The sequence below is a fragment of the Rattus norvegicus genome, chromosome 8, assembly GCF_036323735.1.
Source record: "Rattus norvegicus strain BN/NHsdMcwi chromosome 8, GRCr8, whole genome shotgun sequence".
NCBI classification, from domain to species: Eukaryota; Metazoa; Chordata; class Mammalia; order Rodentia; family Muridae; genus Rattus; species Rattus norvegicus.
Window position 1 is genome coordinate 107903248 of NC_086026.1, and position 27198 is coordinate 107930445.

The window sequence follows — 27198 nt, forward strand, 5'->3', positions numbered from 1 at the left end:
CAGGGTGATTTTTTTCTCTAACCTCAGAACTTGACAACATCTGGAGACATTTTTGCAGAACTTTAGGGAGCTGGGACCAGCAGTGCTACTGAAAATCTTAACAGATTCGTTTCAATAGTGCTGAGGCTGAGAGCCCCTGGTGTTCAGCAAGGGAGTCCCTGAGTGAGCGAGGAGGGCTAAAATTCCAACCTTTCTCCCAGAGGACACTTGCCCTACCCTGAGGGGATGGGATGGTGCCCTTTCCTCGTTTAGCCAAATACTCTGAGGAATGGGGGAGGCATAGTTCTTCTTCGCCAAGAAGAAAGCATACCATACCTCATTCCACAGGCTCCCAGGTGCTGATCTGTGCTAAAAAAATTTTTTTTAAAGAAATATTTAGTCTTTAGTAGGTCAAAAAGTCAGACACTGTCATCTCTTTGTAGCACACAGGTAGCAGGTGAGATGAGATAAAGGTCTTCACTGCTACCGTTGCCAATGGCAGCAGAGGATCAGAAGCCACAGAACACGCCCACCCCTACCCCCACCCCATTCCGACCCAGGCAAATAGGCACTGAAGATAGTAATGGAAGTCTACAGAAACAATGAGGCGTCGTTCAGTGCACAGGTATGGAAAGGGCCCAGAATATATTAACTAAAAAAAAAACAACGTGCAGAATCGAGGAAAGGTCTGTGCTGTCCTTCCCTGGAAGAAGACAAAAACACACTATCCCACAGAAGAGTGTCCGTCCACGTGAGCAGAAGGCCTTGGGTCTCTGACCTCCGTGCATGGGTTCACCTGGAGCGTTTTCCTGTCCAGTGCACATTTAGGACCACCAACTTTGCTTTATTTCCTGGGAGAGCTGTGGGCAGTTGCTCTGCTCTTCGTCCCCAGAGTTAAACAGATCAGCTTTTTAGGAACTGGCCAGACCACTGACACAGAGCTTGAGACAAAGGCCAGTAAATGGCCTCTTCCTTAATAACGCTAGCAAACCTGAAGGAGATGTGTTTTCAACACTCAGGAGGCCTGGGGGTGAGAATTTCAGGTGTTTGAAGGAGTCCCTAGGGAAGTGGGGAGGGGTACACAGAAACTAGGACCAAGAGCAACCCTTGCCTTTCCACACCTCTTCTTTCTAGGCTGGGGAGGTGAAAAGAACGAATGGAAGGTCTGAACTGAAGGTGGCCCACAGCAGGGACAAACCTGGCCCCGCCCCCAGCCCCGCCCCTATTCCCGCCCCGCCCTCTCACACTGGGAGGAGGGATCGCTACAATGGACCCTCCTGCGGGCTTTGTGCACTCTCCGAATCCAGCAGTCGCCGCCCCACGGAGCCCCGTGTCCCCGGAGGGCGCCCATTTCCGGGCCGCCCTTCACCCGGAGCGCATTGGCAGCCACAGTCCCAGCGGAGCCCACAGCCGCTCCCGCCTTCTCCGTGTCGGGCGATCCCCAGTCTGTCCCCAAAATGCCTGTGGACTTCAACGGGTACTGGAAGATGCTGAGCAACGAGAATTTCGAGGAGTACCTGCGTGCGCTCGGTAAGCGTGACCCGCGCGGTGCACAACCCCGGGCTCCCCGCAGACCCTGCCACCCAGACCAGAGCGCTGCTGGCTGCTGCCAACTAGAGGGCCCTAGCTGTTAGGATTAATTGGTGGCAAGAGTCAGATAGCTATCCCCAGAGGTAGATAATTCAATCACTAGAGCTGGGTCAGCTTTGCTAGTTTGTTTTTAAAGGTCTAGCAAAGAAAAACAAAACAGAACAAAACTTTGTTTTCTAAAGAGGGCAAGACACGGATGGCCCTCTAAGTGAGCTGGAATCTCAACCTTGTTCCGCTACCTGGGAAGCCCGCTACCTAGGGGATCCTTTCTTCTCTGAGTTTTCTTGACAACTCTGCCGCTGCTCTCTCTGCACCCCTTGTAGATGTCAACGTGGCCTTGCGAAAAATCGCCAACTTGCTGAAGCCGGACAAAGAGATCGTGCAGGATGGCGACCACATGATCATCCGCACGCTGAGCACTTTTCGAAACTATATCATGGACTTCCAAGTTGGGAAGGAGTTCGAGGAGGATCTGACAGGCATAGATGACCGCAAGTGCATGGTGAGACCCTTGGAGCCCTTGGTGTCTCCTGCCCTCTGGTTCTATCCTAGAGCTGGGTTAGCTCATTGGAGGGAGAAAAGATCCGGTATTGGGAAACACTGGATCTTCCCTCCAGGCCCCAGAGTCCCAGGGTAGGCTAAACCCACCCTTCAAGTGTTGGTGGCCGGACAGAATCGATTGTTTGGTCAGCTGTGAAGGCTCCAACCCTGCCAAGTGCTCAGACACACATGGCCTCACCGAGGCTCACCCTAACTGTGAGGAGATAGGAGCTTGTTCATTTTAAAGATAAAATCAACGTAATCAATGGATAGAGTGGTGGGGAGGGGCCTGGAATTCTTGACCTCTTTGGTGGAGAGCAGGAAGAGAGAAGGCACAGGGAGCCCTCTGCAGTGTTATTTTACCCAAGTGATCTAGTGCAAGGTCTCTGAAGGGAGCAGGGACACCTTTGCCTCTGCTGGAAGTCCCCTGGCCTGCAGCTGCAAAGCTGGGATTTGACCCTGGTTCACACTGATACCCACTGAGCCCTGCGCTTCCTTTCAACCTCTCACCCAGTTCCTAACCCTATAGAACTGTAAGCAGCATCCAGGGTCAGAGGAAGAAGCAGTAGGGATAAAGGAGGCCCCAGCCCCTCTGAGAGTGGGAAACTAGTGACCCGAAGACCCCAATTAGCGGTACCACAGCAGACTCTGGTCAGCCTCAGGCCTCCGTCAGCATTCTGACATTCCTGGGAGGCCAGGATACCCTCATTGTCTCTTGCATGGTCTTGGGTCTAGCCCTGGCTTGTGCCTGCTTCCAGCAGTGTCTCTTGCATGGTCTTAGGTCCAGCCCTGGCTTGTGCCTGCTTCCAGCAGTGTCTCTTGCATGGTCTTAGGTCCAGCCCTGGCTTGTGCTTGTTTCCAGGCGATGCCTTGCTTTGTAGGAAGGGGGAGCTTGCCAAGGGCATTTTTCGGATATAAATGTATAGACCCTGCACTGTGTCATGTCCCACCACAGCCAGTGAAGGGGCTATTGGGAACCCCATAGTAAGCCAGTAGCTAGGGGGAAGAAAACTGCAGAAGTAGGGATTTTAACCTTCTTATGTTGAAGGCCACACCCCACCAGGTTCCTCTGTGGTTGTCCTTTCAGAAACAGTAGGGCTAAATTCTCGAGGACGGTGGCTGAAGAGGGTTAAGGATCACCAGGAGGACCACTCAGTCTTACCTGCTTTATTCTTTGGGAAACTATCAGCCAGTATCTGAGCCTGCCATTGGGAACGATGGGAAAAGAGTAGGCAGTAAGCAGTGTATTTGGAGAGGCCTTGGGAGGGAGAAAACGACTGTTCTAGAACAATGCTGTACTCCAACGCAGTGATTCTCAACCAACCCCTTTGGGGGATCACATATCTGATATCCTGCATTTTTACATTGCATATTTACATTACGACTTATAACAGCAGCAAAACTGTAGTTATGAAGTATCAACACAAATAACTTTATGGTTGGGGCTCACCAGCACACCACATGTATTAGAGGGTCACAGCTCTGGGAAGGTTGAGAACCGCTGCTCGAAAGTCTCCAGGCACCAAACGCTTACAGTCAGAAAGGACACCTTCAGACAGGAACTGCCTTCTCTCCATTGTCCTAGACTGCTTCCGGTCCACTACATGGAATTCACAGCAGATGTGCCTTTATTGGGGATCACTGCAATTCTGAATATGCTGGCTTGTACTTGATTGATTGTTGTTACTGACCACCTGGTAATATGAGTGAGTGTTCACCAAAGGGTCTACCGTGTGCCTGGTGATGTCATAGTTTACATGTCATTCGCCAACTTTATATATAGGGCTTCCTCCTGTGTTAACCTTGGGGTGAGGGTTACCTAAAGGGCAGAGGGAAGGTCAGAGCAAGCAGCCTGCCTCCCTTGAATGTGGCCATGACAGCAGGGACAGACAAAAAGCAAAGCACAGTCTGTGACATCCGGGAATACACAGTCTTTGTGTGAGATAGACACCCAAAGGTCACAACAGCTTGCGCTATGAAGACAAAGGGAGGCGAGTCATGGGCAGGATGGAGGGGATCCTGGGGTTCTGGAGGAGGTCCCTACTGCGCTAGGTGGAGAGGCATGGGTTATGGAAAGGATTTGGAGCACAGGGGAAAGGGCCACGACTACCTTTTCTTAGACCTTCCTGGTAGGTGAACAAGCCAGGGATTCTGCTCAAGGAAGCAGGGTAATGCTGGGATGACATCACTGTTATCTTTGCTGCTGCAAGACTAGCCAGCATTGCTCTCTGGGAGGAAGGATTGCTATCAAAGTTGGGGTCACAGTCTGTACCCCACATAGCCAGGTCCAGCTATCTGTCCTGGATAAGCCAATTTTAAAAAGACAAATTGAATAGTAAAGAAAAGAAAAAGGAAATGTAGTCATTGTGGCCACTTTGGGAAAAGGGATAAAGGGATCCAGTAACCCATCTCCCCAAGTCCATCTCGGGGTCCTGAAGTGATATTAAAGCTTAAACAGAGGTCCCGAGATAAGCATGGCTAAGCAGTCCTGCCAAGGTGTGTTCATGGTCACCACTGACCCTCACTGTCTCTTCTGGGCTGGGGCAAGTGGCCAATCTCTTCCCACTTGCCTCTGGCTAGCCAAGGCTTACACTTGTGGCCAGAATGGGATTTCTGGGGGAATTCCAGTCTCTTGGGGAATAAGAGTGTGGGAGTGGGGCCTGGGAAGACTTAGACTAGGGGAAGGGGTCCAAGGCAGTGATTCACACTGTAGTGTGATCAGGACAAAGAAGAGCCCCCTCTTTGGTCTGGGAGGTCAGAGACAGTTCTCATCACAAGTAAGTCTGATCTAAGGCTGGTAGGATAGACAGGAGGAAGCTGTAGCCAGCCAAACAGGAAAGGAATGAAAGAAAAGCCCAGGGCAAGAAAAGTGTCTGGTAAATAAATGTTATTTCAGACCTGTCTCTTGCTGGGCTCTGGGTGCAGCCTAAGGAAAGGGATAGCTGGCTTCCTGGGTGCCCAAGACTGTGGAGGAGAGAGAGATCTGTGGGCCATTGTAGACTCATGCATGGATTGGAGACTCATTCGTGGTAGAGGTAGAGGATGGGGTGGGGGGTACAGAGGTGGGCTATGGTTAGGAAAGCCCCCAGGAGGGGCCACTTGAGTGGGGTCCTTAGGACAAGGTGGGAAGAATGAACGAGCTGATCATGCATGGTGAAGCCCAGCGCTCAAGTAAGGTCTGGGTGAAAGGAAGCTGCCCTGAGAGACCCCTGCCAGTGATTGTATGAAGCTACATATGCAAAACATGGCAGAGGGACATCCGTGATGAGAACCTGAAAAGGGACCTAAATGTGATCTGACAGGCCAGCAGGGTGTCCTCACGGAGCAAGGCGGAGCCAGGCTAACATTCCTCTCCAAAGGGCCTGGAGGCTGCTGGCGCAACGTCTCTGTTTCTTCCTTTACTTGGGGAATCTTATCTGTATTCGGAGCAGCAGCCAAAGGATGGAATCCAGCCTGCAGATGTGTTTAGTTTGGCCCGCACAGCGTTCGAGCTGGTTGCCAACGGGGGCCAGGGATTCTAAGATTTCACAGGGAGAAACAAAACAAAACGAAAACCTATGTCTGACTGTTCTTACAGAACAAAACATTAAGGGCTAAAAAACACCAAGCTTGTGTTCTCGTTCCGTGGTGTGGGTCTCTTGGACACCTGCCAGTGTCCCCTTTATGTGAGAGGCTTGTTGTCATCCTCCTCCACCTGGGTACCTGGGTCCAGGGTCAAGTAGCCATTTGTGGTGTTTTGGGGGACGGTGGCGTCTCGCTATACTTGTGCCTGTATAAAAAGCACAGATGAGGTGCAAAGTCCACCGGTCACTACCTCCCCTGCCACCCTTGGCGTGCTCTAGAATTGCATGAGCTGTCTCTGTCCCTGGAGCGCTTAGCCCATATCTCCAGTCTGGTCAGTAAAGATCCCTCAGGACCCTGGTGCAGCCGCCACCTCAGGACTGGTAGATGTTTAGAAAGACTGGTTTGAACTTCACCACAGGTGCCCAGACTCCTTTGTCTGTACTGTGCAGTATCAGACAAGAGACCCACCTTGAGTGTCAGGTACAGTCAACCTGGATAGGTTTCTCTGGGTGAGGCTCAGACAGGTCAGTGCTCTTCAGCCTGAGGTAGAATTCCCACTTCTGGTCAAGACAGTCCCTAAAACCATTCTGTTCTTGTCCTCAGCTGCCCCTCCATAGCGAATGGATCCTATGGGGTGAGACTGAGCCTTTGTGAGGAGCCAGCAGTGAGCCCGGTTCTGCGTGCTGGTGGCAGAAGGGCCATTTGTCGTTCCACAGTGGACACCAGGTCGGGGTTTCCCTGGAAGAGGCCTCTTTGTTCATTCGGATCTGGCACCGCCTCCCTTGGCTTTGGCCTGGCCTTCATCTCGAGCTTTGAACTCAGGATGACCCCTCCACAGGGCCTGCCTTTCACTCCCAGCCTTGGCCCTCTGCTGCTCTCTTTGTTTTTATTATAAAAGGGAAGGGGGAAAACTCAAATAGCGGAAGAGAGCGAAAGGGAAGGAAAGGGCCCCTTCCCCTGCTCAGCCCATACCCTACCCCTTGAAACCTACTATTGCTACAGTTTCCAGTGGGTCTGTACTATCCACTAGTTGGTCAGTGCCAAAATAGCAACCTAGGGCAGAGAAGAAGGAAGAGAGGGGAAAGAAGGAAAGGGAAGGAGAAAAGAGAGAAAGAGAGATGGGAAAATTCCATTTTTCTGCACATTGTTTGGTTTTGGTTTTGTTTTTGTTTTTGTTTTTCTCCATGATGTTTTTAGGTATCTCTCTTTATCTGCACTTTTAGACGTTTTTCAATCTACTTTCTTTTAAACCATCTGTGTTTCCTTCCCTCCCTAACTTCCTCGCAAGCACTCACTTATGCCCATTTATCTGTTCACCCAGCCAGACATCTAATTATATATGGCAACACACGAAATCCATCAAAACGCTGTTAGCACTCTGGTTTAAAGTCTTGCCAGCTTCCTGATCCTGTTCTTGACCCATTAAAGAAATCTTTGGGTTCTTATGTTAACAAATATCGTGCCAGTGGTGAAATTAATGCCTCAGGCCGCAGAGCTCAGATGCTGTTGGATTTGGGAACCCTCTGAGAGCCAACTCTGCCCAGACCAAGCCCTAGTATTCAGCTGGGTCTTTTCCAAGTCCTCAACACAGGATCTCTTTCATGTCCTAGCTAAAGTTCTCCTGACCTTTGAAATCAGTGTCAGCAGCGTGCTTTTGAGGATTATAAAAAGAAGAATGAAAGCAGCCAAACAAAATTTACAAAGTAGCTTTCAGGGCTCACACTGGCTTTTCAAGATTGGAGTTTTGCAAGGCAGGAGCAAGGGAACATACCTGGGGGCCGATCTTCACTGTGCCTGCACCAAGCGCTCTCGCTCTCCCTACGGTTCCCCCTTTGGTCCTCACAGCGAATGCTCTTCGGTGGGGATTATTTTACCCATAACATAGATGAAAATCTGAGGCTCAGAAAACATGCCTCCTTAATTCAAGCTCAAGGTTTCTGATTGATGTGTTTGTGAAGCTCTCTGCCCCCAGGTCTGTAAGGTGGGCAGTGAGTGTCCTTAGGGTTGTGGGGCCTGGGATGAGTGGGAAGATCTGATGTTACTGCCAGCACAGCTGGCTACAGCATACAGGCAATGGATTAGACACCCCAATTCTGCTTCCACATCAGCAAAAGTGGTCATCCCGATTGCTGCTTTGCCTGGCCCCCTGCAGTCAATTCTGAGGACCACAGAGATGATACACATTGCCTTTGTCATGTTGCCAATACCACCTGCAAAGTAGGACCAGCATCCCTGCTGACAACAGGACATGAGGATTACTGCACTCATCTGGGAGGGCCAGCTGTTGGTTGAAATAAGTTACAACTGTTAATTTTTTTTCCTGGCCGTCAGTGCCTCTCAGAGGCACTGGTGAGAATTCCCTACTGGGTCCTGGCAGGCTGTACATGCGGCACACCACCCAGCTAGCCCCGTCATACCCTTTGCTAGGATTCATTCTGAGAGAGAGAGAGAGAGAGAGAGAGAGAGAGAGAGAGAGAGAGAGAGAGAGAGAGAGCATGAGCATAAGCTAGGCTCTCTGACTAGTTGGAACACACATCTTCCCACTCTGCATGGGCTAGGTGGAGAAGTACCAATGAAGGAAAAAACAAGATAAGGTCAGGAATGCAGGTATTCAAATGAAGAAAGAGAGGGAGAGAAAAAGGTTGGAATGTTATATGCAAATATTATTTTCCATATAGTTAAGCTAACAGAACATCTTTCTTTCTCCTTAAGCCCTGTGAACTGATTTCCAGTCTCTTCTGTCTGGACACATCCTTAGACTGAGACTCCAGAACTCCTGAACTAACTGCCCAAGTCACACACTTGAGCCTGTCTTTCTCCCAAGGTTCTCATTCAGAGCCCTGGGGTGGGGCTCAAGTGCCTGTTTTTCTACCGAGTCCCCAGATGCTGCTGCTGTTGATGGCTCAAAGGACCATGCTGCTGATATTGTGAGGAACAGCTGGTCAGGCTCAGGCTCCTATGGTGTTCTCATCGTAATTCAGAGGAAGAATTGTGTTGCTTCCGTTAAAGCTGCTCACTTCTGGGGGCTGACTGAATGATGGTAGATACAGCCCTGACCTATTGGGGGACAGGGTCAGGCACTGCCTGTGGATCCTTGCAAGAAGCCATGACAGTTAGGGGTCCCAGTGATACAGAAATGCAACTGAATGTGCAGGTGAACAGGAAAGTGTGCTCTGAGTAGACAGGGAATGGCAGAGCGTTTAGGTTAGGCTGTGAATTTGAATCCCGTTTCCACATCCCAACTGTTCGTTTCCAAAGAGGAACCAAACACCATGCTCACCTAATGGCACCATGAGAATTAAATATGGCGCTTTTTGTTTCAGGGCAGTGACCTACCTTGAAAACTAGTACCTTAAAGCAAGTCATCTATTTAATTTACAAATAGGCAATCTGAGCAAAGTTCAGAGGGGATGGCTTGTCCCTGCTGAATGCCTGTTAGCTGGGAGCTTGAGGATTCTCTCAAGATGGACTTACTCTCTGTGGCAGCTAGGTTTCAAGAATGAGAGTCTCAAGAGAGGAAGGCAGATGTGTAATGTGCGTGACATTTTCCTATGTGCTTTGGAAGCACTATGTCAATCAGCTTTCTGCTGCTGTAAAAAAAAAATACCTGGGCCAATCTACTTAAAAAGAAGAAGGGTTTATTTTGACTTACGTGCAGCCTTGCAAGTTCCCGTGGATGATTAGTTAGTACTGTTCCTTCTGAGCCTGTATGGAGGTGGTAGGCCATGGAGGAGGCACAATGCAGGGGATGGCTATTTATTCACCTAGTGGCCAGAATAAAAGCAGAGTCCCAATATTCCTCCTTTCACCAGAAGTCATCCAAGCAGACCTCAACTCTTAAAAGTCGCACCACCTCCCAGTAGGGCCAAGCCTTGAGTACATCAGATTGGGGGACACCTATCCAAACTGTATCATCTCCTGGCTACTCTCCCGTATTCTGCTGATGGTAAGAAAGGCTCACCCATCTTCTGCAGGAGTGGATCCAGGCTCCACATCTGAATAAGCAGGGTGTGTCAGGGCTCTAAACAAACACCAATGCTTCAGGAGAGCTGCTGTAAGTATAACAAGCTGTCACCATGGCCTCTGGCACACTCTGACTGCCCAGTGGGTCTGGAGTCTGTTTCTCTGGCTAAGCTTTGAAGGTCTCTCCAGACTGGGCTGTTTTGTTGCTGACTAATGTGAGTGGGGCTCTGCGGGGGTGGGAGAGGAGCTGCTACAGATGTGCCTGAGCCTTTGTACTTAGGGTGGGGGTTTCTCACCCCTGGGACCCAGTTCAGGAGACCATCCTGAAGCCTGGAAAGGGACATACATGTCCCTCTGGAGAAAACCTCTTTGCCATCCAGCAAGCCAGCACTTGTTGAAAAGACCTCCTGCTAGAATCCTCATTGTTAAAGCACAGAGGGGCCTGGGGGAGTTTGTGCCTTTCTTCTGACAGCCATTCCTGTGACAGTAAGCTAAAGTCCTTCTCCCCTGGACTCAGGCCCTTAGTGATGTATTTGACTTGGAGTTAACTGGATACACTCCTGAGAGTATTTCACTTAACAAGGGATAAGCCCAATTCAGCAGTCCCCTCTCTGAGAACCCATCAGTCACCTGTTTGTCTAGAACCCTGCCACACCCTGTCCCTTGTGTAAAGTAAGCTGTATTAGAGTGTTTGGAACACACACACACACACACACACACACACACACACACACACACACACACACACACCGGGTGGGGTTAGAGGAGGGGCAAGTACGCTAGCTCACCCAGGTATCTGTCTTACTGACTGTAAGCCTTTGTTAAAGTCCATTTATATTGCTAACTGTTCTGGCTTTTATTGGGGGGGGGGTTCCTCCGATACACAGACACCCCAGGATAGCACCTTGAATACAAGGACAGTAACTGCATCTTTCCTCCTTGTACCCCACCAGCCCTCCTGCTTTTCTGATGGGGGAGAGGTCCTCGGGGGAAGAAGTGTAAACGAGATGGGTGTGCAGACAAGGATGAAAGGAAACAGGCTCCACAGCCGTCTTCCCCTCCTTCACAGTGGAATTGTCTTACACTCAGCCAGTGCGGGGAAAGTCTGTCTGACAATGGGCTGTGAGTCAGAAATCATCTTACCCTCTGACTCAGACAGCCCACACATGGGTTATATTCCAGGAACCCCCCCCCCCCATTAAGTTTGCACAAAGGTATCTATGTGCAGTTTCCTGATAACAAGAAGCTCTCAGCCCCATAGATAGCCCTGAGAGCCACTGTGGCCTTGTGTCCCTCGACTGAGAAGGGGGTATGGGCTGTGCCTTCCCACTTCACACCCTGGGACGAGGAACTCCGCCAGGGTCACACCACTTTTTGTAACCGTTGCCTTTGGGCTCCGGCTTTAGATAATTTGTGACTTTTGATTTTGTGTGGCTCAGAGAACAAGCTGTCTCCTGCTGGCTTCCTAAATACTGAATAATTATGGTGCCTAGAAAGACTGGCCTTTTAGTTCCAGAGACCGCTACCCAGCCGTGTAAATGGTTGCTCTGAAGATAAACGCGTTTAGGAACAATTCCTCCACCATTTCCAAAGACTCTGCTTTATAATGTCCCTCTCCTCTCCTTCCGCCTGCACTGCTCAGAAGATCTTAACTGTAACAACAACAACAACAATTAACATCTCTTGTCCTGCTGTGTGCCAAGCACAGCACTTCCTGTAGACGGTTTCCTTTAATTACTGCTTCTTTTCACAGTCCACCCTTCTCCCACCGTCCAGACTCCTGCCCAGACTCCAGCCCACTCTTCACATCTTCATGGGGAACCTGACTATACTGCTCCCCAGTTGACACCCCTAGGAGCTCCTCAGTGCTGACAGCCCTATGGCCGACTGTAGGATATAACTTCCTGCCTCTCTACTCCTTGCCATACACCTTTTACTCCTGGCCCCATCCTGTGTGTGTGGGTGCCTTCCTTTGCTCTTCTGCTCAGCCTTCTGGGATGGTCCGCCTTGCCTTTTTTTGGAAGCATAGTTCCCCACTGGTAGAGCGCTAACTCAGGCCTACCTGCTCTGTTGGTCTTGTCTGGATTGGCCATCATGCCGCCATCCTTCCTTTTGCCCCAAGCTCGCTCTCTCTCTGCAGGTATATCTCTTAGAGCACCGGTGACACTTGATAATATATGTGAGATTCTAGATGGCAAAGAACTTCCTTCCTTCTGCACCTTAAGACCTAGCACGATAGGTTCTAGTGTATTTGTTAGGTGAGCATTAAACAAGACAACAGAACAGTGTAAAAGGTTGACATTGACCATATACAAGATATACTGTAATTCAATTTAATAATAGATTATGTCTACCAGGTATTTTGCCGCTGCCAGACATTCTTCTAAGCATTTCCTGTGTGTTGTGGTTGTTATTGTTGATATCATCATCATCATCATCATCATCATCATCATCATCATCACTATCATCACCATCATCACCATCATCAACCTTACAACAGTTCTATGAAGAAGGTGCCCAGATTCTTCATATGTCGCATATGAAGAAACTAAGGTGCAAGACAGATAGGTACTCAGTGGATTGGGATGAAGGCAGTGTGACCCCAGATGCTTAGCAAGGAGAAGTATGACTATTATCCTAGGGGGTCAGAGCTCTGGATTAATCTATCTTTGAGCATGGAATCCAAAGTGCAGGAGGCCATTCATGAAGCAGTGCCATAGGATGGGTTCATCAAGTGGCGGGGTAGTGAGGTCCACATAGAAGTCTGTTCTTCCCAACCGTGGAGGACACAGGGCTCACTAAGAAGCCCAAGTTCGAGGGAGGCAATTATTCCATATCTTCCTGAACACAGTTTTTCATACTTGCCCCACTCTGTCTAGAGAGTCATGACCTGTTAATTCTGAAGCCTGACCTCCTTTGACATCTCATCTCTGTGTGAACCGCTCCCCTAGGGAAAATTATTTCCCCCTCTCTGAGCCTCTACTAATCTGCGAAATAGGGGTAATTAAAGAATCAGGGCTAACTGCCTCTCAGTGAAAGTTAAGTGAGGATGGGAGGGTGGGAAAACCTTCAGGACAGCTCCATCAGGAGAGGCTGTAACTATCTACCTTCCACACAGTGAACTGTCACCTCAGGAGATAAATTCTGGGTGTGAAGGGATGCCTGGCCATTCAGGGAAGACAGAACAGGAGAGTGGAAGGGTCAACAAGACTTTCCATACCACAGGCTTGGGTGAGGCCAGCAGTGGACCATACTGCTGCTGACCCAGGAGTTTGTAGCCCTGCATGGAAACAGCCATGTTTAAGCTGATGCTATGCTCTCCTGGCAGAGTGATGGCCTCCATTTGCAATGAGGCTGCTGACGGGGAGTGAATAGCTCAGGGTCATGTCACCTGAAAGACGTAAAGATGGATGAACCACAGATCCATGGCTGTAGCAGCCTACACTGCGGCCTGCTGGATGGAGCTCCATGGAGGAAGGTGGTCTCTGGGGATAGAGGACAGGCTATGAGCTCAGAGTCTGACAGGAGGAGATGTAAACCACGACCCGTCCTCTATGTCCCTGTGCACGGTGCCTCATTTCTCAGGCATTTGAAGCCAGAGCGCTCCTGGGGATGGTAGTGGGGACATTCTGTAAAGCTTATCTAAGGAAGAAGTGGCAACCACATTGCCTGGCTGTTTTGTCTTGTGGGCAGATGTTGTTTTATGGCAGTCATTGAAAACTACCAGCATCGCCCTAGAATGGCTTTTGCCATTCATTCATTCATTCATTCAAAAAATCAGTTGTGCACTTTGCTGCCCCAAAGTGCTTATTGGCATCCCACACGTGTGTGGTAAGAGGATCCCAGGCCTCAGGAACTCTTTGCTGACCTGTATATTCTTACCTGGATCCTAAGAACAAGCTTCTAATCTGGGCGTCCCTTCTGTTTGCCGAGAAAGGTCAGCAGAGCCCACAGACTCCCACCGAAGATGACTCAAGCATTCAGGTGGGTCATCCTCTCCTGGATCTCTCATCCTCCTGCCTCCAGCACTCCTACCACCTTGTGCTAAAGGAGCTGGATCGGCTTGGCCTGGAAGCAGGGGCTAGAGAGGCCAGCACCTGGACTTTCCATAAGAGCCACATTTAGCCAGCCAAGCCCCTAAGACACGAGAATAAGTAGACTGTAAGCCTTCCTAGCAAATTCTGTTCTGGAGGTGCCGGGTCCAGCCCTAAATAGAACAGGAGAGGCTAGCCCAGGAAGGCCTGCCCCTCCATGTAACCCTTCTCTCTTGACCTGCCTGCATTTCCTAGGCTATTCTCTCTGCCTGGGATCCTACCTACCTACCTACCTACCTACCTACCTACCTACCTACCTACTTCATCTAGATAGATAGATAGATAGATAGATAGATAGATAGATAGATAGATAGATAGATCTCTTTTCCTTCTCCTCATCTTCCCCCTTGACTCTCCCTACTTTTTTTTCTCCTCCTCTGTGTAGCCCTGACTGTCCTCACTCTGTAGACCAGGCTGGCCTTGAACTCAGAGATCTGCCTGCTGCTGACTCCCGGGTGCTAGGATTAAAAGTGTGCACCACCACGCCCACTTCTCCCCTTCTCAGAACCCTGTGGCCCTTTCTGACATTCTGGTCGTTCATGGCCACACCTCCTCCAGGCTGCCCTATCTCAGGCTGATGAGCAACCTCCTGCTTTCAGACCTCCAGCACATTGTCTACCCAAAACCTACCCTTCTTCAGGAAGTTTCTTTCTTCTCGACTTTTCTTTCATTGCAACCTTCTTCTCCTGCAGCAGCCAGTGTGCCAGAGGTTTTGAGGGGGCTGGACCGTGGCTGCTGGATGGGGTTCCCTGCAGAGCCAGGCTACACATCCTCCTTCATGTAAGGCTCAACTGAAGCCAGGGGACCACTGAGCACAGTCACTGACTTCTCCACAGCTGAGTGACCTCAGTCTTCAGGCTGCACATTTATAAAGGGCGTACAGCTGCTCTAAGGAAGGAGCCAAGGTGAAGTGCTTCGTTGTAACTTGCCCAGCACCCTCTCTGGCACGTTCTGAGTATCCCTACTGGTCATGATGGTGATGGTGGGATCATGATATGATGCTGTCACTTCCACCCAGGAAGCCTTCCAGATGCCTGGACAGGGTTGGCTGGCACAGACCTCTAACATTCTCCAGCCTCTCACCTGCTCCTCAGAACCTTGGTCTCAGCAGCAGCCCTAACTGTAGTAGGTCTAATCTGAGTCTGGGGTCTTTTTAAAATGATTGGGGAAAAAAAGGAAATATTGTGCCAAGATTATTCATCTGACTGTATTTAATTTTATTTGTCCTAAGACTTGTGCTATCATTAGCTGGTAACATCTTCACGGTAGCACTGAATGCCTTCATCGAAGTCTCTTGTGCCCTCAAAGGTCTTGTTATGGCAATATGTATTCACAGTGGCTTTTTGTAAAGTGGTCTTTGCATCTCTAATTACTCATCGACGTTATTAAAGCCTATTAATTTGGTTTTCATCTGCGGTCACAGTGAGTTGACTTTCTCCCCCTAAATGTACTGATTTGGGGTAATTTTAAATAATTCCCTTAGGAGAGGACTAGACAAAAAGAAGCCACTACCCACCCATTTCGCTTCTCAGTGGGACAGCACTGTGGTCAGCTCCACCAGCAGCAGGCCGAATATTACAGGAGCTTGGGGATCTTTTGTGGCTCTAACCCTTCCGGATTAATGAAACACTGTTGCAAGCTCTCAGGACCCGGCCTCATGTGTTAGGACTTAGAGCTTTCTTACCCCTCCACCCAACAGCTTATTTAATACAAGCTCCAAAGGCTGTCTTACCAGGAACAGAAAGACCCTCTGAGAGAAAATCATGTGTTAAAATCAAACAGCAGGAGGAAAGGCAGATCTGAGCCCTCGAGGGCTGTACACAAGAAGTGCCAACTCACTGTCTGGGCTCTGACTTGTATGCCCAAATCTAAAGAGTGTGGGTGTTACAGCTGGGTCGGGCCTGGCTCTGGAGCTTGTTGACAAGACTCCCGTTAGGAAAGGTGTCTCACCTTAGGACCTGTCTCTAGACCCACAGAGATAAGACTGACCCAGAGCTGGGTACAGCAAGGGAGAACCTGGCAGTTTTTTGTGGGCAAGCATGGAGGGATAGGAGTGACCAGGCATCCCTGTCCTTAGAGTGAGTGAGTAGAAGCACGTGGGAACTTTAATAAATGTCACACATTTTCTGAGAGCCACATTGAGTCTCAGTGTTTATAGGTCATGTCAGGTCACTGACTGTCACAACCAATACTAGTCACCTGAAAGGGACAAAGGAACATCAAGACATGCCCGGGACAGGGTCACCCAGGCTTGCTGGCCGCAGTGCCAGCTAGGATTTCTGAGTGGCTGAGAGGTGGATAATGGCTTTTGAAATGACAGTCCCTTGTCAGAGTGGTATAAAATTGTCCTCACTCATCTCTTGGCCCATGGCTCTGAAAGCTGCTGACACAGTCAAAGAGATGTGGATTATTGTTCATTTTTAATAAAAACTTAGACTGGCTTTGGGCAGTTGCCCTGGTTCCAGCCCCTTATACCTTCTTGGGGAGTTGGAATAAGAACTGTTGAGAAGCCAAACTACAATGTGACTGTCCACTGTCTTGTCCTTCTATCTGTCCTTCATATCTAAGGTGGGGTTCTGAATCTAGGATAGCAGTTACACACACACACACACACACACACACACACACACACACACACACACACACACCAGCCTCTCCTCTCCTCTCCCTGAAACTTGTCAGGAATGTATTCCTGACTGAGGTCCCCACCCCACCCCCCAGAAGCAGATAAATTGGGTCCATCTAGGAAAGTGGGTCAAAAAGCCTCCAAGACTCCTTCAGATCAGGCATTGAAAGATGGATGGCTACTGACCTCAGAAGAAGGCCAAAGACATTTTTGGATCCTAGAACAGGCTGTAAGAAGAATTTGCATTTTGTGTCATAAGAAAAGGAATTACCACTGGGCATGGTTCATACCTTTAATCCCAGCGCTTGAGAGGCAGATGCAGGTGGAGCTCTGAGTTTGAGGCCAGCCTGGTCTACCTATTGGGTTCCAGGTTAGCCAAAGCTACCTTTCATTTCATTCTGAGAGATTGCCCTCCCTGCAGATCCTCACACCCCTTTCCTGTTTCTAATGAAGGCCAGACTTTGAGTCGCTGGAACAAATACCTCGTAGGCTAGGCTGACCTTAAACCTATAGTGAGCCTCTTGCCTCAACCTCTCAAGTGGTGGGACCAAAACATATCTGTCTTCTTCCAAAGACTTTAGCAGGTGTCTACCAGGTATCCTGCCATGGGAAACAGGAGTTCCCTTGTAATTCTGATAAAGTCACATAACCCCCCTAACCTCAGATGTTCCACCATTTCCAGTTTAGTCAAGAATAGTCGGGGTTGGGGATTTAGCTCAGCGGTAGAGCACTTGCCTAGCGAGCACAAGGCCATGGGTTCGGTCCCCAGCTCCGAAAAAAGAGAAAAAAAAAATAGTCTGTGCTCTGAGTTCCCTAGGATAAAAGTCAAGAGGAGCTTGACTGGTGCCAGGAAAGGGCTTGGACACTGACAGGTGTCAACTGAGGAATCCCTTCCCTGTGTGTATGGATCCCAGAAAGACTTCTATATATTAGGTATACATTTGCTCCACAACCTCCTACCACAGTGCCTGATATTCTACCTACCCCTTGTCAGGGCCCTGAGCTAACAATATGCCATGGGATCTAGAATGACCACGGCTTGCGGGCAGAAGCCCACCTTACCTGGTGAGTATCCCAGTCATGGCCCTTCTCTGACAGTGGCCCTGGAGGGTGAACAGGTGTGAGTGTGGTGATCCAGTTGGCACGGTCGTTAAAAGCTTTAACAATCTGCATGCAAGAGTGATTCCATGGGAGAGACCTTCCTCAGGGCATCTGCTCTGAGGAAATAATGAGTTGAAAAGATTGTTTATGAGGAAGCCTTATTTATTTATACTGTATAGAATTATAAAATACCCAAATGTCCCAGAGTCGGTAACCGGCTGAATCATGGTGTGTATGTTCCCTAACACACCACCGGGGCCAGCTTCAGTGGCCCTGGGGGCTCCCCGCTTGTCCGGATGCTCTGCTGTTGCTAGCTTCAGATCATTACTATTTTTGAATGAGAGTCCCTCATTTTCATTTTCCTCTGGTTCTTGCAAATGATGTGGCCATTTTCTGGGTAGTACACGACAATGAAAAGCACGCTTATGGCTGCTATTTGTGGACGTGGAAATCGCCTCTAATAAATAAAGAAATGAGGACATAAATGCATGCATACATGTCGGCAATTCTAATTTTCTAAAAGCAGAGACACATGGGTGCGTTGATAGACGACCGGACAGAAGTGCTCCAGAATGTTAGGCAGTCATCTCTGAGGAAGCGAGACTGAGTAGACTCGTTTGCATTTCTTCTTTTAAGTTCGGAGGGTGTGAATCTGCCTGCTTTTCTGGAAAACAAGCAAGCAAACAAACAAACCCCGTAGATCCTTGCTGAGATCCAGCCTGACTGCGCATGCTTCGATGGGGTCAGGAGCCCTTCACCTGCAGACTAGGTCTGTGCGTAGGCACATGGTGGTGATTGCCGAGGAAACCGCCGTTCTTAGGAGATGTTTGAAGCCGAAGACTCACTTCTCAGTCCCTCTCCCTATGGAACGCCAGGCATGGATAAGACCCTGTGTGGCTTTTTGCCACATTTGGGACATAACAGCCTTTGCCCACCGCAGTCTCTTCCGACACAGACTACACTGTATTCTGACCCGACCGACACTGGACTTTCTCAGGCTTGAGGCTACACATGTGCCCCAAGCGAGTCTCTGAATCAAGAAGAGGAACCACAAGGTTTCTTGTGCCCCACACTCACTGTGAACCACCTCCAGGAGTGAGATCAGTGTGCATAGTGGTGCAGCCCTGGCTACACCTGCCTCACTTCTGTATACCTGTGTGTCTGCTCATGTCACGAGTGCAGGGGCGCAGTGCTATGCCACGCACGTGGAGGTCAGAGAACAGTGTCGGGTGCCAGTTCTCACCTTCCACTTTGTTTTAGCCTTGGTCTCTCTTGTTCAAGGCTGCGTACGCTAGGTTAATGGGACTGCTGGTTTCAGACAGTTCCACCCACCTCCCATCTGCTGCTAGAGTCACACTGGGATTACAGACATGTGCTCTACCGCGTGTGGCTTTTAAATGTGAGTTCTGAGGATCCAGACTTAGCTTGTGTAGCAGGCACCCTGCTGTCTGAAATCTCTCTCTCTCTCTCTCTCTCTCTCTCTCTCTCTCTCTCTCTCTCTCTCTCTCTCTCTCCTCTCTTGCTGTGTGTGTGTATATGCACTCATTTACATGTATAGTGGCATGTATGCATATGTGTGCATGTGCATGGAAGCCAGAGGTCATGTTTGAGAATCCTCGCTCTCTTCTTTCTTTCTCTCTTTCTCTCTCTTTCCTTCCTTCTTTCTTTCCTCCCCCCTTTCCTCTTCCTCTTCCCCTTTCTTCTCCTCTTCCTCCTCCCCCTTTCTTTTTGTTTTGTTTCCCATTAGCCTACGGTTCACAGATTACACTGGGCTCCCAAAGATCTTCTAATATCTGTGTCCCTGTCACTGGTATCATAAGCAGAGGTCAGCAGAAGCCTTTTTATATGACGTTTGGAACTCCTACTTGCACCCTTCCGCTCTTGAGGAGGACCCATCTCCTGAGTCCCGCTGCAGGCTCCTCTCAACAGCAGAGGGCAGTAGCAATCAGCAAGCCCAAAGGTGAAGCTGCTGTTCCTTGGAGGGCATCCAGGAGGAAGGAGACTTGGGCCTCCAGGGGAGTCCTCACTCCATACCCATTGCCCAGCTTTTTCCTCCCTCTCATCTGCATTGGGCTGTTCCTGGCTGTCCTGATGCTGATGTGACATCCTGAGTGTGACAGAGAACACTGGAAGCTCAGACCCTGGGTCATGCAAAGCCCATGTCCCTAAGTCAATGCCCTGACGCCAGGTGGGGACATGTGGACCCTGGGCATGTCAAAGTCACCAAGAACCTCACAGTGAGCAGGAGTGAACAGAGTCCTTCCAACTCTAGGGTGAGAGGCGGGGCTCCTGAAGAGTCTCCCTTATGGCAAGGATGTCTATCCAAAAAGAGGTAGGCACAGTGCAAGGGAGAAATCTTGGCCATTTCCATCCAGCTCAGGTCCTGCTGACACCAGGCGCTTACTTATTGGTCATGCTAGGGAGACCAGGTTGAGCTCCCATTGTCGGTTGATCCTCCCCCCTACCCCCCACCCCAACTCCCCTTTTCTTGGCTGCTCCAAGGAAACAGAAACCCCTCAGGGATGTTTCTCTTTTTATCTCTACATCTGGAAGGACACACCAGGCTCTGGGTGGGTTTGTATCAGATTTGAGTCCAGCCCATAGGCTGGTCTCAGGCAGGACAGGAGGACTGTGCATTTGTACCTTATACTAACCCACCTCTGCCTTTATCTCATGACAAACCACCAAGAACCTTTCTTCTGTGGGTCCAACCTTCCTCTTTGGAGCCCATCTCAGTATTCTTCCTCCCCGGCCTCTCCTTTGTTGACTTACTGCTGGCCTCCTAAAAACCTCTGGCCTGAAGGCTTTATCCAGCAAGATAAGGCCTTAAAAAGAAGCTCCATAGCACAGTGGAAGAGGGGACTTCAGAGCCCCACTGACCTAAGTCCTGACCACCCAGATGCAACAGAATAGAACGGCGGAAATCAAGACTTAGAGAAGGAAGGAAGCTGTTGGCTGACACCAATAGCCTTGTTGACATCTGAGGTCATTCTCCTGGGAAATGAAAACTCTTTCAGGACATGGGTGGGGTCTTGTAGGTATTACAAGACCTAGCAAAGTTGAAGTAATAATGATGATTGAATGGCCAAACTGTCTGGGGATAGGCAGGATTCTCTTCACAGAGAAGATGAGGGGACAAGGCCCTGACTGGTGTACCCATTCATAGTCCAGTTGCCATAGCAATCACCATACATTCCCAGGGTCCATGTACCCTTACCTGTGTGCAGCAGTGCATGTAGTTACATCATGCATGGCCCAAATAAAAGGCAGAGCCCCCTAGCCTTCACTCTCTTTTCTTCTTCATCACCCCTCTTTTCCCCCCCTCCAATAAACTTCTCTGCACATTTTAATAAAAAGCATGTGGTGGGCAGGGAGGATTAGGTTGTGAGTTTTCTGCACTAAAGCTGCTATAAGCACATCTTGAATCATTGAGGTCAAAAGCCTCAGTCCTTCAGTCCCCCTGGGTGGGGGTGGGGGATGCTTCCCCAGGACTGACTACTGTGTTTCTTGCTTTGACAGACCACAGTGAGCTGGGATGGTGACAAGCTTCAGTGTGTTCAGAAGGGAGAGAAGGAGGGACGTGGCTGGACCCAGTGGATTGAGGGTGATGAACTTCACCTGGTAGGTTCCATGGTGGGGATACAGGCTGTGTCCCCAGAAGTCCGCATTCCCTGAGGGAGTGAATGGATGATGGAAAAGAGCACTGTGGATAGGCGTTGGTTCTATTCAGAAGCACCTTCTTCGCAGAAGATGCCTGAATGACTCAGAAAGCCATACAGTGTATTTTCAAGGTCTTGGCTGACTCAAGATCCAGTTATGGGGAGCAGGTGGAGGGACATTCGGTAGTACTAGCAGTTGACAAGACCCTTCTGTTCTGTGGAATAAAGAATCAGCTTCCTGGTTTTGGTGGTGAAGACATGGAACTCTGAGAGGCTCACTTGCAAGTCCAGTTCCACTTCCCCAAAACACAGAACCAACCTTTGCTTCCAAATAACGTATATGTACCCTGTGCATAACAGGGCCAGAGCCAAGCAGAATTCACCGGGAGAATGTGATCTCAGCTTAGGCTGAGGGCCAGGAAATGTTTTCTTCAGTCAGTCCTGCGCTCTACCCTCAGCCTCGGGGTAAAGCCATTTCTACTCTGCCTTCTGCCTGGGAAAGACAGCTGGACTCCATGAGAGCTGCCATGACCCATGTCCTCTGAGGTGGAAGCCACTGTCACTCCTCCATCCTGGAATTTCCCAGCTGCCCCCTCTGCAAAAGAGCCCTGTCCAGAGACCTTGAGCTAAATCCTGAACCACTCCCTGGGTGCCTTGGGGACCCCAGCTATCATCATCCCAATCTCAGAATGTCCCTCTGCCCCTGAGCTCAGCAGCTGTGACTGTATGAGCTGCAAGGAGAGACCAGCTGCATGGGGCCTGAACTGACCGGTGCATCCCTCAACTCAGGCTCCTCCCTGGGTCTCTGTTTGCTTAGCTGCAGAATGGGTGGACATGATCTCAGTGTCCCCTCATCTTTTAGCCCCATGGCTCTGTGCCAGAGGCTGCGAATCAGGGTGCGGATGGCTCTCTGGGGTTTCATTTGACCCTTGAAGGGCTTCAAGGTTCTTCTGTCAGCACTGAAGATTTAGTAAAGGTCACACAAATATTCAGCCTCACTTCCCAACAACTTGAAAAAGTTTGATGGCTACTGCCTCCCGGCCATAGTCAACAGGAGGTGCCCCTGTAGGCAGATCTTGGGCTGTCTTGGTTGCTCTTAGAACTGCCTGGAAGGCTTGGATGTACCCACTGAGATAAAGGAGCACCAGGTAACTCCAGTGGGCAGCCCGGGCTTAAATTCTTGCAATACTCTGAAGCAAAATAGTGAACTGTTCCAGGCCTACAGGATTCCTAAAGCCCTTAAGCTTTTTAAGGGAGTAAAGACAAGGGAGTCATCAAAGGTTCCTACTGGTCAACTTAGAGCCACCCCTGCTCCCACCCAGCTCTGTCTATAGGGTCAGAGAGCCTGGTCTCAATGGATCCCATTCCATCAACTTTCTAAAGAATCAGTGACGTCCATACAGAACAATAGCAGCCGTTTTATGTGTTCCAAGTCCCTGTCCTAAGATTCTCGAGTATAATGTTGCTTTAGCTGATAAGCAGTGTCTTTATTATTCCAGGAGATGAGAGCAGAGGGTGTGACCTGCAAGCAAGTGTTCAAGAAAGTACACTGAGCGGCCCGAGCAGATAACCTTGGTCTCGAGGAACAAGTGGGATGGCCCAATGGTCAGGAGCCCTCTCTGCCTAGCACAGGGCTGAAACACATAGCCACCCCAGGTTTCTGCCAGCAGAGTCTGTCTCATTGCCTTGTCTCTTTTCCTTTTCTTAAAATGAAGCTACCCCAATAAAAATGATCTCTGTTTAAGACGCATGTTTTAGAGAAATTTTATATCAACCTTTGCTTGCTTTTTCTCCAGAGCCTCTGAGGCCAGTTTTTCCCTAACACCTCTCTTGGGTAAACAGAGAAACTCTGCAAAGCCACAGATTACATCTTGAGGGTACAGCTATGCATCTTTCTTTCCCTAGAGGCACAGCTTGGCTCTGCAGTGTGTGTGGTTTGGTATCCATCATCTGGGTGTTAAGTACTTTCCACATCACTAGTCCAACCCAAACTACAATGTAGTGATCCCATAGAAGCAGGAGTTACTGTCAACCTAGGTACTGAAAGCCTAACAGGGTTTGGCCAGCAGAATCTGGCTTCACGGTGCCCTGTGCACCCAGTGTTATCTATGAATAGAAAGGAAATGAACAGGATTTTCATCCAAAACTAGAATGGGGTGAGCCCTGATCAAAGGAGGTTACTGATTGGATTTGATTTCACCTACTCACCGGGGGCTGATGCCGGGCCACTCTTCTCACCGTGCTACCTGAGATGCTACTTGCAAATCTCTCTGGGAAAGGGAGAGCAGCCTCAACTCCACACTCAAGTGTAAGTGATTGTGGACTATGCCACTGTAGCTGTAAAGAAACTCAGAGAAGAGGATGGAGAGATGGCTCAGCAGTTCAGAGTACTTATTATGTACACACACGGTGGCTTTTTACCACCTGTAACTTCGATTCCAGATGAATGGATACCTTATTCTGGCCACCTTGGGCTCCTGCACACACGTGGTGTGTGTGTGTGTGTGTGTGTGTGTGTGTGTGTGTGTGTGTGTGTGTGCATGTGCGTGTACGTGTGCATGTGTATATACATATATATGTAATTATACACTAAGACACAAAGCCACACTTAAAATAAAAAAATATTTATAAGAAAGAGACATGGAAAACATATTTCTTATAAATAAGTATTTATAAGAAAGAAACTGGACAACATGACTGTGTGAGAGAGTGCTTGACTAGCATGCATAAGATCCTAGGTTCTATACAGGGGCAGACAGAGAGAGAGAGAGAGAGAGAGAGAGAGAGAGAGAGAGAGAATATTCCAGTTCTAAAATGGGGTAAGGATAAAGAAAATAATTGAAATAAGAAAAGACTCTTGTGGGAGACCCTTCCGACTAATCTGACAGTCAACCAATCAACCCAGCTGAACTCCAGGCCTTGGAAACAGCATTGGGTTAGAAGTCACAAGCAGAGTTCAAGGCCCAAGTTTACTGTTCACAGGGCAGCTCCACGCCAGAGCACCTGCCTTCCCTCCAAGTAGGTGGGATGTAAACCCTGTAGACTGCCAGACCAGAGCATTCTCTCAGACCTGACTACTATTAGTCACCTGGGAAGCCCCTTCTCTCCTTCCTCTTCCTCCTCACCTCTTCTTCCTCCTCCTCTTCCTCTTCCTCCTTCTCCCTGCTCACCAAGTCCTGGTTACTCTGGCATTTTGTTTGGTTTTGTTTTTTATTTATTCCTTGAGAATTTTACTCAGCATATTTTTTTATCATATTCTTTCTCATCCCCAGACATCTCCCAGATCCTTCCCCACTCTTCCCACCCAACTTCATATTCTTTTTCTTAAAACAAAAGAAAAAAAGACACCAAAAAACATGGCGTCTGATTTGTGTTGGCCATCTACTCTTGAGTACGGAGCCTGTTCCCTCTACCCCTCTTTTGAAGAAAACTGTTTTTTCCTCGCCTGGCACCCATCATTTGCGAAGGATTTCTTGGCTCTTAGTGAAACTTTGTGCCTGCTTCCCCTCCTTCATGCCGGGAGTCTTCTCTAACTTGAACTTGTGCAAGTCTTGTGTGTGTTGTCACAGTCTTTGTAGTTCATTTATGCTTCTGCCCTGCTGTGTCTAGAAAATAATTATTTCCGTGAATTCATCCACCATCTCTGGATCTTTCAATCCTTCCTTTTCCTCAGCCTTTCAGATAGGAGTTTGATAAAGACACCCATTCAGGACTGAGGACTCCAAAGTCTTCCACTCTCTATACAATGTCCGGTTGGGGATTTTTGTGTTAGCTACAATTACTGCAAAGCGACAGTTCTCGCTGAGAACTGTAGGGTAGACTGATCTATGGGTCTAGCGATATGTCAGTACCCATTGCTTTAGTGTTATGCTTAGTAGAGTAATAGTAGGTTTCCCCTGGACCCATGGCCTATTTAGTCTTAGGTTCTTGGACTCATTAGCAATACATGTTTCATTCCATGGAATCGGATCAAAAAGTGGCTGGTTACTCCCCTAACATTCTTGCCATTGTTCCACTGAGCATATCTTGCAGCCAGGTCTCTATTATATATCATATATCATATCTATCATATACAATACATCATATAGCATATGTTGTACTATATCTGTTATATCAAGTTATATGTTATATATTTATTCATATATATATATATATATATATATATATATATATATATAGTATATAAAGCACCTTCTATCACTATGAATGCTAGCCAGTTGGGGCAAAGCTTCCAGTTGAGTACCAGCTAGACCTCCCCGTGTTCTATGCCATAATTACGAGGAGTCTTCAGAGATAGGATCTTACTGTCAGATTGTGAACGGTAAACAATAGCCTGGGTGTTTGAGGGGTCTGTGCAACCCCTTTAGACAATAATTCACGATTATAAGACCCAGTCCTGGTGCTGGGGTTTTATTAGGTAGCATATGATGTCTTGTTGAGTATTGTCTCCCCTATGTATATGGTGATCTCATTTAAATTCCTTACACACATGCATATGTTTTAGAAAGCTTCTACAGTAGTAGGTTTTCAAGGAGCTTCTACCCTGCCCTCAAATCCCCCATGCCCTTCAGTCCTTCTGTTTTACGTTCCTTTATGACACCATATTCTAGTTCCCCTTCTGTGGAAGTTCCTGTCCTTCCCTGTGGTCCTTTACCAGCCGCCTACCCTCTGGGGTTATTCTGAATAAAGCACACATATCTAAAGCATGAATGCCAACATCCATACCTAAGAGAAAACACGCACTGTTTGTCTTTCTCCATCTGGGTTATCTCAGAATAATTGCTTCTAGCCTCATCTATTTACTTTCAAACTTTGTAATTTCGACTTTCCTAACAGCTGAATAATATCACCTTGTATACACGGACCCCATTTTTGTTATCCATTCACACCACGGGTTCCCATACTGCCTCAGGTATTCATCAGTTGGTGTACATCATCCGGGCTTTCTCTGATTCCTGGGTGTTATGAATAGAGCAGCAATGGGCATGGACAAACGATTATCTCTTTAGTAAGAGGAGAAGTCCCTGGAGAGTTCTGCTAGTCTCCTGCACCCAGGCTGTTCCCAGAGCTATTTCTAGGACTAGGTCAAAGCATCAGGCATCTTTAGTTTTTAAAGCTCCCAGGTGATTGTGCATGCACAGAATGGAGAGCAGCTGCTCTGGACCAAAGATTCCAATGGACAGCCAGCCACCCTCTTACTCTGGGGCCTTCAGCAGTATCTGGCCATATTATTTCAGGTCTAGGACAGGAACAGTGCGAAGCATCCTACAGGGCACATGACAAAGACTTACCCAGATGAAAATAACAGTAATGAGGTTGAGAAAATGTCTTAGTCAGGCACTAGAATTTATTTTTTATCAGCAATGTCTCCAAAGAAGCAGACACCTATGCTGTGTGTGAGACAACACTTTGTTGATCAGCCCGTTTCTGTCCCCATCAAAGAGAACTCAACCAGGGGTTCTTGAAAAGACCATTCATTCATTCATTCGTGGATATGTCTGAAGGCTTGTTATATACCAGCCAATGACTGGTTGCACTCCTTGGGCAGTCAGAACTGTTTTAAATGTCATAAGTTGTCCCATACCACCTCGGGTGTTGAAACCTCTCCAAGAGACCTCCCCTTCCAATGCACAAATGCCATACCAAACCATTAAGCTCTGATGGCAGACCAAGCAACAGCCTTGGTACAAGCACATGTGGGAATTGTGGTCCAAACTTTAGGGTCTATGGGCACATGAAGACTCAGTGTCATTCTCACTGAATGGCCTGAATGCCAGGACTGGTTCCAGTGGGTAGTTAGGGAGCCAAGGATGCTCTAGAGCAAGCAGTTGACCTGCTCAGGCTTGGAAAGAATTATCCTGGCAGTAATTCTCTCAGTAGTGAGAAGAGCGGATAAAGACTAGCACTTAGGAGTTTGGCACAGGCTAGGCATATTTAATTCAATGTTCACCTGCTGCCGAGTGAATGCATGTGAAGCGGAGGACAGTGTGTTGTGTCTAACCCTGTAACCATAGCAACAGACTTGCCTTTAATGCTGTTCTTCATTTCCACAGCTCTCTCTCTCCAACACTTTGCAGAGCCT

At 48.6% G+C, this 27198-nt stretch overlaps 1 protein-coding gene across 1 annotated transcript; it reads left to right on the top strand.

The window, feature by feature from the left end:
• Nucleotides 1–1341: 1341 nt before the first annotated feature.
• On the top strand, nt 1342–22862 carry Rbp1 (retinol binding protein 1). The gene is made up of 4 exons (NM_012733.5): nt 1342–1509; nt 1893–2071; nt 20977–21078; nt 22616–22862. Exons 1-4 carry the CDS (start codon nt 1437–1439, stop codon nt 22667–22669), a joined length of 408 nt encoding a protein of 135 aa, NP_036865.1. The 5' UTR covers nt 1342–1436; the 3' UTR covers nt 22670–22862.
• Nucleotides 22863–27198: the final 4336 nt, after the last annotated feature.